This window comes from Delphinus delphis, chromosome 1 (assembly GCF_949987515.2).
Source record: "Delphinus delphis chromosome 1, mDelDel1.2, whole genome shotgun sequence".
In the NCBI taxonomy this organism is placed as follows: domain Eukaryota; kingdom Metazoa; phylum Chordata; class Mammalia; order Artiodactyla; family Delphinidae; genus Delphinus; species Delphinus delphis.
Genome location: NC_082683.1, coordinates 148,528,044 through 148,541,518, shown reverse-complemented (window position 1 = coordinate 148,541,518; position 13,475 = coordinate 148,528,044). Strand labels below are relative to the sequence as shown.

Below are 13,475 nucleotides of genomic sequence, written 5' to 3'. Positions count from 1 at the left end.
AGGATAGGAGTGTCCAGCCCAACCCCACACCAGTTCAGTCAGTTTCTCAGGGCGAGTCTGGACACTCGTGTTTTCGACAGCTTCCCCCAGTAATTCTAATCAGCAGCTGCGGCTGAGAATCACTGCTCTAGACTCAGGCAGGAGGTGGAGAGGGGAGAGAAGAGAACCCTTTTAGGGCTTTGAGGGCCTTAGAGCAAGCCTTAGAAGGAGGGGGCATTCTGGGAGGGCAGGGGTCCCTGACGCAAAGCCCTGCCCTCACCTGATAGTGCATCAGCGTATTGAGCCGCTTCCAGTCACCCTCGATCTTGGTGGTGATGTCCTCGTCCTGCAGCACGACCCGGGCAATCCGGCCTTGACGCCACTCTGGGTGGAGGGGTGGTGCAGGAGCAGTGTGAGGGGCGGGGGCCGGGACTGCCCAGTCGTGGGGTCCTCTAGGGGCCTGGCAACCCCGGCTCCCTCAAGCTGGTGCAATGACAGTGTTTCAGGCGTCTGGGGCTCCGGGGGTGTCAATGCTGGCAAAAGCATGGGCCTCCCCAGAGGCGGCCACATCTGAGTGGGCAGTGTTTCAGGCACGCATTTCACCTGGCCCCTCACCTGGACGGGACCCAGTCATGCCCCGACGAGGGGCTGTCTGCGGGGCAGGGCTTCCCCCCCACACCCCTGCCATAGCCCAAATGCCCTCCTGGAAGTTGCCCTCACACTCCAAGGCCAGGTTTCCTACCCAAGTCCATGTCAACAGCCCTCGGCCGCTGGGAGTAGGGCACGTTCTTGTAGATGGCATCGAGAATCTTCTCTTTGACCTGCGTGATGGTGTCACAGTTCAACACCTTCACTGGGATCTCCGGACTGTTCTCATTGTCAGGGTTGACGCAGTTCAGGATCTACAGGTGGTGATGGAAGAGGGACAGGATGCGAGTTGAAGGAGCCATTTGGGGGAGAGGGCGTGAGGCCCTGGAGCCTTCTCTTACCCAGGCTCCCCCTCCTCACAGGAGAAACGGGTGTCCCTCTGTCTGTGTCTCAGTTTCTCTCACCTTCCAGCCATCTGCCAATGACAGCTTGAGTCCTTCTGCCCACCTCTCTTTCTCAGAGAGACAGGACTCTACTTTCTAGCACCTGATGGCTTAGGGGAGGCTGTCATCCTGGGTGGAGACGTCCTGGGGGATCAGGGGTGCCTCCAGGTGTTGCAAGGGCTGGCCTCCCACTTCCCCGAAGCCTCTATATTAGAGATCAGCAGACTTCTTCCCCGTCATGCTAATTTCCCCACAGCTAATGCTGAGTGATCTAGGGTAAACGCAGGCGATGCAAGCTCTTTAGGCCCACCCAATGAGATAGGGGAGGAGGGGCCCAGGCCTGTGTGTCCGCCCTTGGAACACTTGGCATGCCCCCTGGACTGGCCCCCAGGCCGGCCTCCCAGCCTCTTTATTGACCCCTCAAACTGGCTTTGTGGTGAGAAGGCAGAGCACAGATTAGAGGCAGGAGGTCCGTGCTGTCCCCTGGGCTTCCTGCCTCCTCACCAGGGTCTTGTAGTCGATCTGCTGCCGGATGAGCTTGTCCTCGCTCAGGGAGTAGCGGGCCTCGCCCGTGATGGCATCGATGGGGCCCTTCTCCATCTGCTGTTTGATGGCGCAGTAGAGCATGAAGAGCGGCTCCCCCGCACACTCCTGTGGGCGGACGCAGGGCGTAGGTGGCGGGGTACCAGCCTCCTTCCCTCCCTCTCCCGACCCTATTTCTAGGCCCGCTTGGCTTTGGGGCACCCAGCCAGGTAGGTTTCTGTTCCTAAGGGGGGGGGGGTCCCCATGCAGCCCTGATGGCCAGGCTCAGAGGGGCAGCCCCCATCTTGCTCTCAACTCCCAGTTCCTGTCTCACTCCCAGTCTCACCTTCAGGAACTTGTGCAGGAGGAAGGCAAACCAATTGGTCAGCATCTTCTCAGCCACGGACTCTGTCCTGGGGAGGCAGAAGGGATAAGGGCAGTCCTTTATGGAGGGGTCTAAGGGTGGGGGTGTGCCTAGCTTGTTGTGTGGACCAGGGTTCAAGAGAACAAGGGCATGAAAGAAGCCAGGGCTGGGGGCCAGGACACTGTGTCCTGTCCCAACGCTACCAGTAATGAGAAGTGAGACCTTGGGCTAGAGGCTTCTTTCTGGACCTCAATTTCCAGCAAAAATGGAGTGGTGCTATGGGTTTGCAGACACAGGGACCAAGAATACCATCCTCTTACCCTCTTCCAGCCTCAGGGTGATGGAGTTTCTATGTCCCTTTGGGATTTCCTGCATGTCTGAATATCTGCACAAGGTCCACAAGGTCCCTGGTACCTTCCCCTCCAAACAGAGTCAGACTGCCTGGGTTCAAATCCTGACTCTGCTGCGTACTGGCCTGTGTGATCTTGAGTAAGTCATTTCCTCTCTCTGGGTTCAGTTTCCCCATCTCTAAATGGGGATGATAATAATAATAACCATCATCATCATCATCATCATCTATCCCACAGGGTTGTTGTCAAGGTTGAATGAATTAATGTATGTAAAGTGCTAAGAATAGTGCATATACCTGCTCGCTGTCATCACTGTCCTGCGGGGTCGTGGATCCCAGACCCTCAGGTAAAGAGCAGTGTGTGCAAGTGTTTAGCTGACAGGGGATCTGCCTCTGTAAGCACCGCCCCTTCGTCCTGCCCCACCCCCATCATCCCAGGCTGCAGATCTGGGGACCTGCAGAGGAACGAAGTGGCTGTGACAGACCCGCAGTGATGGGGATGCCGGAGGGGTATTTTAACTCGCTGCACGTGGTGCAAATAATACCCTCCGGTTGCCGTAAATCCCAGGCATTTGCCAGGGCTGATCAGCAATGCGGGCCTGGGAGAGAGTGACAATGGCAGGAGAAATTGTGGCTCTCTCCCTGGCCCCTCCCAGCACCCTCTCCCTGCATTGTGCCTGAGATTAGCTCTAATTTAAATACAACAGTTCTTAATGAGAGTTTCTAATGCTCAGATTGGCAGAATGGGGGCTCTGTACTCATAAAACAAAGCTATTCTTTCTCCCTCCTCACCCCACATGGGGTCTGGAAGCCTGAGATCTTGCAAGGAGAAGGCTGCCGAGAAGGCAGTGAAATGGAGGTGGCACATTCCAAGCCCTGCTGCCAGCTGAGCTCCAAAGCTGTGCTGGGCTCCCCAGGGCCCCCAGAGAGGGTAGGCTCAGGGATGGACGGCCAAGGTCTCTGACCCTCTTCCCTGCCAGGAAAATGGCAACCGAGGAGGGAGTGGTGGTGGATGCTGGTGATTCAGATCCAGGAAGCCGGGCACTGATGGGAGAGGCCACACCATATCTCCAGCCGGGTGCTGTCCAACAGAGCCCCTGCTATGATGGGAATGGCCTCTATCTGTGCTTCCAATATGGCGGCCACTGAGCACTTGGGATGCAGTTAGTGCAATGGAGGAACTGAATTTTACATTTTCTTTTAAATTAATGGTCACATGTGCTACTGTGTTGGACAGTGAAACTCAGGATGCATGGGGAGGGAGACTTCAAGACAGGTATTATTAGTGCCATTTTGTTCACGAGGAAACTAAATAGCAGAGTGGCCACATCACTGGCCCAAGATCACACGACTAGCAGGTAGCAGAGCCGGGGTTCAAGCTCAGATGCTCTGGGGCCTGTGCTCCTGCATCACGCTCAGCACCTGCAGACACGGCACAGCCACCCAGACTGAAGGAAGATGAGACTCTGCACTGGGAGCTGCAGGGACACAGGCCTTCCTGGGTGGGGGCGCCTTCTCGTGGGACCCACACTAACCAGCCCTGCCCCACCCCGGACGTCCCTGTTTAGATGCCTCCCCGCGTCTGGCGCAGGTCAGACCTCCGGAGAAGCAGCTTGGGGTGGTTCTTGTTCTCCAGGTTCTTATCGATGAGGTCGGAGAGCAGCTGCTTGAGGACGTCGGTGGCGTACTCCAGGCGGCCCTGCAGGCCGGTCATGATGAGCGAGGCCACGTTGCCGCGGTCCCGCATGGAGAAGCTGCGCTGCAGCTCCAGGGTGCGGATGAAGGTCAGCAGGAACACCTTGTTGTTGATGAGCTGGGCGAAGAGCTTCAGGGCCTTCTCCACGTGCTGCTGCCCGTTGCCCTGCACCTGGGATGGGTGTGATGGGCGTGGCTTCAGAGGACGAGCTTCCGGCTCTCCAGGAGGGTGTTGGCTGATGACGATGCCAGCTATAGGACCCTCTCCATGACGCCTGTAACCGCCCCACCCTCGGTGATGTAGGAATAACTGTTCTCTGAGGTCTGCAGTCTGCTCTGACTTCCCCCTGGGTTGAGAGGGTTGGGCTCCAGGTAGAGACCTCAGAGAGGATGCTACTCATCTGATTTTCCCAAGGATGCAACACAATAGGAGGTACCGCAGCAGACTAGCTTGGTTTACTAGCCTCCCCTTAATCTCCTCTGCCCTGATTTATTATCTTTAGTAAAACAAACTGAGAAATGAAAAAACAAGCCTCACAGAATCATAGGTCTTTCCTTAAGCCAGCTTAAATCCATTCGGAAATGAGGCAGAATCTTAGTTAATTAATTCAGTCATTAATTAAAAAATGACAAATAATCAGCTTTCCCCTGGAATCATCCCAAAGAGCCTGGGTGCCCCCCCGGCTGTGATTTTCCTGGTTGGAAATATCCCCGTTACGGTGATGCTTCTACAAGCTATTTCTCCTCCTCACTCCTGACCTTCTTCTGAGCACTGGGCCCCATTGGCATTTCCTAGGAAACCCAGGGCCCACGTCCCTGCTGGGCAGCTGGGCGAGGGAGGCGGGTGTTACCTCCAGCTCACGCAGGACGGGATGGTCCTCAATGCCGGGGAACAGGACTCGCATAGCATAGGTCCGATAGTCCAGGTAGGGGATTCCTGAGCGGTCCAGGTCACTGGTCAGCTCGTTGATGTCTGTCTGGAGCTCGGCAAAAGCTATGAAAGTGCAGTGGAGACAGGGAAGCTCAGGAGGGGAATGCAGGCCGGGGAGGGGAAAGGCGGGAGAAGTTCGTGGAGGAGGGAAGGGCCAGGTGTAGAGACAGGGAGGGTTATAGGGGTGCGTCTCCAGGGGCGATGAGATATCTCCAGTCTGCCTTTCTTAGGTGGTGGGACTATGGGTGATTTTTATATTATTTCCTCCTCTATGCTTACCTATAATTTTGAATTTTCTTTCTATGTATTATAAGTGTAGTTAAAACAAAGGAAGCCCATGACTTGGGTCATGCAGGTGATACAGGTGCTAGAAGCAGGTGAGAGGCAGTGGTCGAACAGATCAAACAAAGACCAGAATAGGTAGCTTTGCTCCCCTTTTCCAAGCAAGAGAATAAACCAAGATGCAAAAACCTTGGGGGAAAATGAAAATCAAAACCACCATGAGATACCACTTCATACCCATTAGGATGGCTATTATAAAAAAAGTGGAAAATAACATGTGTTGGCTAGGATGTGGAAAAACTGGAACCCTCATATCTTGCTGGAGGGAATGTAAAGTGGTACAGCTGCTCTGGAAACCAATTTTGTGATTCCTCCAAAAATTAAACATAGAATTACCAAATGACCCAGCAATTCCTCTCCTACATATACACCCAAAATAACTGAAAGCAGGGACTTGAGCAGATGCTTGTACCCTCACGTTCACAGCAGCATTATTCATGATACCAAAAGGTGGAAACAACCCAAATGTCCATTGACAGATAAATTGATAAGTAAAATGTGGTTTATATACCCAATGGACTATTATTCAGCCTTAAAAAGGAATGAAGTTCTTTCAAATGCTACAACATGGATGAACCTTAAAGACATGATGCTAAGTGAAATAAACCAAACACAAAGGGACACATACTGTGTGATGCCATTTATATGGGTTTCCTAGAGTAGTCAAATTCATAAAGACAGAAAGTGGGAGAGGAGGGTGAGGGATTATTGTTTCATGAGTACAGAGTTTCAGTTGGGGAAAATGTGGAAGTTCTGGAGATGGATGGTGGTGATGGCCACACGATACTGTGAATATACTTAATGCCTCTTAATCTCTTTTTAAATAACCAATTAACTTCTGTGCACAGAAGTGGAGAGAGCACTAGGGTGCAAAGATAAGAAAGTTAAAATGGTAAATGTTATGTTATATATATTTAACATTCACACTCACACATGAACGAAACTGAGAACACCACCAAACCCAGACTTAGGGAGCCCTGACCACCAGGCCCTTGGCCAAACAGGGGCTTCCCCTTGGTGGCAGACCTGTCTCCTGACGCCCTCCTTGCTCCTCCCCAGCCCTGGCGCTGGGAGGAGCCTGGCCCACTTTGCCCCAGCCCAGCTCTTCCCTTTCATCCAGCAGAGGGCTTGTTCTGATCTTGAAGTTTGCAGCAAAAGGAGAAGTCTTTTGATTCCTAATTGAGATGTTTACCCAGGGAGTCTTCCAGGTCCTCAGCCCAAGGGGACACCAGGTAGCTGTGGTTGCTTGGGAGACAGAAGAAACACTGTCTCCACCACCACAGCCTGGGATGCCCTGCACGTGGCCTTCAGAGGCTCAGCCTGCAGTACTGGCTGAAGTCACAATGTGGGGGAGGGGATGCGGTGGAAGGGAGGGCATGTGCTCTCACCTTTCCTGCTGCTCCAAGGCAGCCAGGCAAAAGGAGCTGTCACTCCTACGTGGGGATCTAGAGTCTGAGGCAACAGGGCCCAGGAGGCTCTGACTGTGGGGAGACTGCGGTCCCGGGAAGGAGAGTAGGCTGGGCCAGACTGTGGGATGAGTCAGGGCACAGGGGGACAGAATAATGGGATCAGGTCTGGGGCCTTACTGTGGGCATTTTAAGGGCAAAGGAAGTTTAAGAGAAAACAGAGGTCAAAGTGGAGCAGGGTGGCTTGTGGTAGAAGAGATGGGAGCAAAGATGAGAGCTATTTTAGGGAGGGGGGTAATAAGGCTGGTGAGGAAAGAGGGTCCCAGAAACGAGGGAGTGCCTCCACTTACCTTCCTTACACTCCAGGGCCACACGGGACTCCAGGTTGTCCATCTGCATTTGGAGCCGCTTGAGAGTGAGGTCATTTTCTCGAGACTTGCGCTTGTAGGCGATGAGCACAATGATGACGATGATGAGCAGTAGGCTGCCGCCTGCCGCGATGCTGACGATGGCTGGCAGGGTCAGCAAGCTATCTGAGATGACACTCACCGAGCCAGGCGAGAATACCATGCCACCCACGTGGACCTGTGCATGGCACACACACGGTCACTGTAGAGCCCTGGCATCCAATCCTTCTTGATTCAGAAAGGGCATGAGAGACCACAACCACACAGTGCAGTCTGGATACAAAACAACTTCCTGCTTATCATCTGCCTTTCTTTTCTTGTGTTCTTAGCTCCTACCCATTTTAATATAGCACTTTGTGATGAGGAGATATGGAGGAGGTTGAAGACCCTTTCTTTATGACAGATTATACATGAAAGATGAGGAGGGGAGGAATAATAAGACGGTTCACTCACCATGACCTTGTGCTGCCCAGTGAGGTTGGGAGGCTCGCAGAGCAGTTGTGTCTCGGACACAGTGACAGTGCATGGGGTCTCTCCAATCAGCACAGTGTAGTTGAGTTTGGCACCTCCAGAAGCAGGAGGGCAGAGGTTTTTGCCCTGTAGGTAAGAGCAATCTTAATAGGAATAATTGACACATGTGCACAGAAGTTAATTGGTTATTTAAAAGGAGATTAAGACCAGTCCCTCCCATCAGGAAGCTTCCACAAGCCTCTTAGATAGCCTCATCCACCAGAGAGCAGACAGCAGAAGCAAGAAGAACTACAATCCTGCAGCCTGTGGAACAAAAACCACATTCACAGAAAAATAGACAAGATGAAAAGGTAGAGGGCTATGTACCAGATGAAGGAACAAGATAAAACCCGAGAAAAACAACTTAATGAAGTGGAAATAGGCAACCTTCCAGAAAAAGAATTCAGAATAATGATAGTGAGGATGATCCAGGACCTCGGAAAAAGAATGGAGGCAAAGATCGAGAAGATGGAAGAAATGTTTAACAAAGACCTAGAAGAAATAAAGAACAAACAAACAGAGATGAACAATACAATAACTGAAATGAAAACTACACTAGAAGGAATCAATAGCAGAATAACTGAGGCAGAAGAACGGATAAGTGACCTGGAAGACAGAATGGTAGAATTCACTGCTGCGGAACAGTGAATGAAAAAGAAATGAAGAAGAATGAAAAGAATGAAGAATGAAAAGAAATGAAGAGAGCCTAAGAGACCTCTGGGAAAACACTAAACGCAACAACATTCGCATTATAGCGGTCCCAGAAGGAGAAGAGAGAGAGAAAGGACCCGAGAAAATATTAGAAGAGATTATAGTCAAACACTTCCCTAACATGGGAAACGAAATAGCCACCCAAGTCCAGGAAGCACAGAGAGTCCCATACAGGATAAACCCAAGGAGAAACACGCCAAGACACATAGTAATCAAATTGGCAAAAATTAAAGACAAAGAAAAATTATTGAAAGCAGCAAGGGAAAAACGACAAATAACATACAAGGGAACTCCCATAAGGATAACAGCTGATACCTCAGCAGAAAGTCTACAAGCCAGAAGGGAGTGGCAGGATATACTTAAAGTGATGAAAGGGAAGAACTGACAACCAAGATTACTCTACCCAGCAAGGATCTCACCCAGATCCGATGGAGAAATCAAAAGCTTTACAGACAAGCAAAAGCTAAGAGAATTCAGCACCACCTAACCAACAAACACTAAAGGAACTTCTCTAACTGGGAAACACAAGAGAAGAAAAGGACCTACAAAAACAAACCCAAAACAATTAAGAAAATGGTAATAGGAACATATGTATTGATAATTACCTTAAACATGAATGGATTAAATGCTCCAACCAAAAGACACAGGCTTGCTGAATGGATACAAAAAACAAGACCCATATATATGCTGTTTACAGGAGACCCACTGCAGACCTAGGGACACATACAGACTGAAAGTGAGGGGATGGAAAAAGATATTCCATGCAAATGGAAATCAAAAGAAAGCTGGAGTAGCAATAATAATATCAGATAAAATAGACTTTAAAATAAAGAATGTTACAAGTGACAAGGAAGGACACTATATAATGATCAAGGGATCAATCCAAGAAGAAGATGTAACAATTATAAATATATATGCACCCAACATAGGAGCACCCCAATACATAAGGCAACTGCTAACAGCTCTAAAAGAGGAAATCAACAGTAACACAATAATAGTGGGGGACTTTAACACCTCACTTACACCAATGGACAGATCATCCAAACAGAAAATTAATAAGGAAACACAGCTTTAAATGACACAATAGACCAGATAGATTTAATTGATATTTATAGGACATTCCATTCCAAAACAGCAGATTACACTTTCTTCTCAAGTGCGCACAGATCATTCTCCAGGATAGATCATATCTTGGATTACAAATCAAGCCTCAGTAAATTTAAGAAAATTGAAATCATGTCAACCATCTTTTCTGACCACAACACTATGAGATTAGAAATCAATTACAGGGAAAAAAATACACAAACACATGGAGGCTAAACAATACGTTACTAAATAACCAAGAGATCACTGAAGAAATCAAAGAAGAAATCAAAAAATACCTAGAGACAAATGACAATGAAAACACGATGATCCAAAACCTATGGGATGCAGCAAAAGCAGTTCTAGGAGGGACGTTTATGGCTATACAAGCCCACCTCAAGAAACAAGAAAAGTCTCAAATAAACAATCTAACGTTACACCTAAAGGAACTAGAGAAAGAAGAACAAACAAAACCCAAAGTTAGCAGAAGGAAAGAAATCATCAAGATCAGAGCAGAAATAAATGAAATAGAAACAAAGAAAACAATAGTAAAGACCAATAAAGTAAAAGCTGGTTCTTTGAGAAGATAAACAAAATTGATAAACCATTAGCCAGACACATCAAGAAAAAGGAGAGGACTCAAATCAATAAAATTAGAAATGAAAAAGAAGAAGTTACAAGAGACACCCCAGAAATACAAAGCATCCTAAGAGACTATTACAAGCAACTCTATGCCAATAAAATGGACAACCTGGAAGAAATGGACAAATTCTTAGAAAGGTATAACCTTCCAAGACTGAACCAGGAAGAAATAGGAAATATGAACAGACCAATCACAAGTAATGAAATTGAAACTGTGATTAAAAAGTTTCCAACAAACAAAAGTCCAGGACCAGATGGCTCCACAGGTGAATTCTATCAAACATTTAGAGAAGAGCTAACACCCATCTTTCTCAAGCTCTTCCAAAAAATTGCAGAGGAAGGAATACTCCCAAACTCATTCTATGAGGCCACCATCACCCTGATACCAAAACAAGACAAAGATGCTACAAAAAAAGAAAATTACAGACCAATATCACTGATGAATATAGATGCAAAAATCCTCAACAAAATGCTAGCAAACAGAATCCAACAACACATTAAAAGGATCACACACCATGATCAAGTGGGATTTACTCCAGGGATGCAAGGATTCTTCAATATACACAAATGAGTGAATGTGATACACCATATCAACAAATTGAAGAATAAAAACCATATGATCATGTCAAAAGATGCAGAAAAAGCTTTTGACAAAATTCAACACCCATTTATGACAAAAACTCTCCAGAAAGCGGGCATAGAGGGAACCTACTTCAACATAATAAAGGCCATATACTACAAACCCACAGCAAACATCATTCTCAATGGTGAAAAACTGAAAGCATTTCCTCTAAGATCAGGAACAAGACACGGATGTCCACTCTCACCACTATTATTCAACATAGTTTTGGAAGTCCTAGCCACGGCAATCAGAGAAGAAAAAGACATAAAAGGAATACAAATTGGAAAAGAAGAAGTAAAACTGTCACCGTTTGCAGATGACATGACACTATACATAGAGAATCCTAAAGATGCCATCAGAAAACTACTAGACCTAGTCAATGAATTTGGTAATGCTGCAGGATACAAAATTAATGCACAGAAATCTCTTGCATTCCTATATACTAATGATGAAAAATCTGAAAGAGAAATTAAGGAAAGTCTCCCATTTACTACTGCAACAAAAAGAATAAAATAGCTAGAAATAAACCTACCTAGGGAGACAAAAGACCTGTATGCAGAAAACTATAAGACACTAATGAAAGAAATTAAAGATGATATCAACAGATGGAGAGACATACCATGTTCTTGGATTGGAAGAATCAATATTGTGAAAATGACTATACTACCCAAAGCAATCTACAGATTCAATTCAATCCCTATCAAATTACCAATGGCATTTTTTACAGAACTAGAACAAAATGTCTTAAAATTTGTATGGAGACACAAAAGACCCCAAATAGCCAAAGCAGTCTTGAGAGAAAAAAACGGAGCTGGAGGAATCGGACTCCCTGACTTCAGACAAAGCTACAGTAATCAAGACAATATGGTACTGGCACAAAAACAGAAATATAGATCAATGGAACAGGATAGAAAGCCCAGAGATAAACCCACACACCTATGGTCAACTAATCTATAACAAAGGAGGCAAGGATATACAATGGAGAAAAGACAGTCTCTTCAATAAGTGGTGCTGGGAAAAGTGGACAGCTATATGTAAAAGAATGATATTAGAACACTCCCTAACACCATACACAAAAATAAACTCAAAATGTATTACACACCTAAATGTAAGACTGGGCACTATAAAACTCTTAGAGGAAAACATAGGAAGAACACTCTTTGATATAAATCACAGCAACATATTTTTTGATCCACCTCCTAGAGTAATGGAAATAAAAACAAAAATAAACAAATGGGACCTAATGAAACTTAGAAGCTTTTGCACAGCAAAGTAAACCATAAACAAGACGAAAAGACAACCCTCAGAATGGGAGAAAATATTTGCAAATGAATCATTGGACAAAGGATTAATCTCCAAAATATATAAATAGCTCATGCAGCTCAATATTAAAAAAATAAACAACCCAATCCAAAAATGGGCAGAAGACCTAAATAGACATTTCTCCAAAGAAGACATACAGATGGCCAAGAAGCACATGAAAAGATGCTCAACATCACTAATTATTAGAGAAATGCAAATCAAAACTACAATGAGGTATCACTTCACACCAGTTAGAATGGGCATCATCAGAAAATCTACAAACAACAAATGCTGGAGAGGGTGTGGAGAAAAGGGAACCCTCCTGCACTGTTGGTGGGAGTGTAAATTGATACAGGCACTTGGAGAACAGTATGGAGGTTCCTTAGAGAACTAAAAATAGAATTACCATATGACCCAGCAATCCCACTTGTGGCCATATACCCAGAGAAAACCATAGTTCAAAAAGACACATGCACCCCAATGTTCAATGCAGCACTATTTACAATAGCCAGGACATGGAAGCAACCTAAGTGCCCATCGACAGAGGAATGGATAAAGAAGATGTGGCACATATATACAATGGAATATTACTCAGCCATCAAAAGGAACGAAATTGGGTCATTTGTAGGGACGTGGATGGATCTAGAGACTGTCATACAGAGTGAAGTAAGTCAGAAAGAGGAAAACAAATATCGTATATTAACGCATATATGTGGAACCTAGAAAGTGGTACAGATGAACCGGTTTGCCGAGCAGAAATTGAGACACAGAAGTAGAGAAAAAACAGATGGACACCAAGGGGGGAAAGCGGTGGGGTGGTGGTGGTGGTGGTGTGCTGAATTGGGAGATTGGGATTGACATTTATTCATTGATGTGTATAAAATGGATGACTAATAAGAAAAAAAATCTGATAGTGGAATGGACTTGGAATCTTTCATCACCTTACACGGTTCCTTGAACTTTGTAGGTGTCTGAAATAATATTCAATAATTCTCTGCCAGCTGTTGATCTTAATGAACTAAATAAGGCTTTTGTCTTAGCTTTCTTAATAAGTTATAATACAGAGAAAAGTGCATAAGTTTAACTATAAACTTATGACTTATGTGAGTTATCTGAACTCCCATTAGTATTACCACTACTCAGATCAAGAAACAGAATTTTTCCAGGATCTTGGAAGCCTTCCTTATACCATTTCCTCATCATGACCCCTGCTTTCTGCCCCCAAAGTAACCATTATCTTCACCATAAATTTGTTTTGCCCAGTTTTGAATTTTTAAAAAAGAAACCATACAATGTATATCATTTTATGTCTGCCTTGTTTTGCTGAATATTGCTCATGAGTTTTATTTCTGTTGTTGCTTGTAGCAATGCTCACTTATTTTTATTGTCTTCTATATTTTATTACATAAATGCAAAATATATTCTAATGTTGATGAACAAAATAAATAAATAAAAATAAAAAGAGATTAAAGAGGTGGGGTAAGGGGAGCAATGCAAAAACCAATGAGTGACTCCATGGTAAATTTTTGGAGAGGACTTCTAACAGCCCCAATTTAGACAGAAAAAGAGAAAACAAAGG

At 46.0% G+C, this 13,475-nt stretch overlaps 1 protein-coding gene across 1 annotated transcript in view; it reads right to left on the bottom strand.

Annotated features, from left to right (window-relative positions):
• Nucleotides 1–13,475, bottom strand: part of PLXNA2 (plexin A2) — a 216,884-nt gene that overhangs the window by 11,520 nt on the left and 191,889 nt on the right. Inside the window, exons 19-26 of the mRNA XM_059995382.1 lie at nt 7,480–7,623; nt 6,970–7,204; nt 4,792–4,934; nt 3,844–4,112; nt 1,879–1,945; nt 1,515–1,661; nt 722–881; nt 260–363 (exon numbers count right to left, since the gene is read on the bottom strand). Coding sequence (XP_059851365.1) covers nt 260–363; nt 722–881; nt 1,515–1,661; nt 1,879–1,945; nt 3,844–4,112; nt 4,792–4,934; nt 6,970–7,204; nt 7,480–7,623 — 1,269 coding nt within the window. The remainder of the gene's footprint in view (nt 1–259; nt 364–721; nt 882–1,514; nt 1,662–1,878; nt 1,946–3,843; nt 4,113–4,791; nt 4,935–6,969; nt 7,205–7,479; nt 7,624–13,475) is intronic.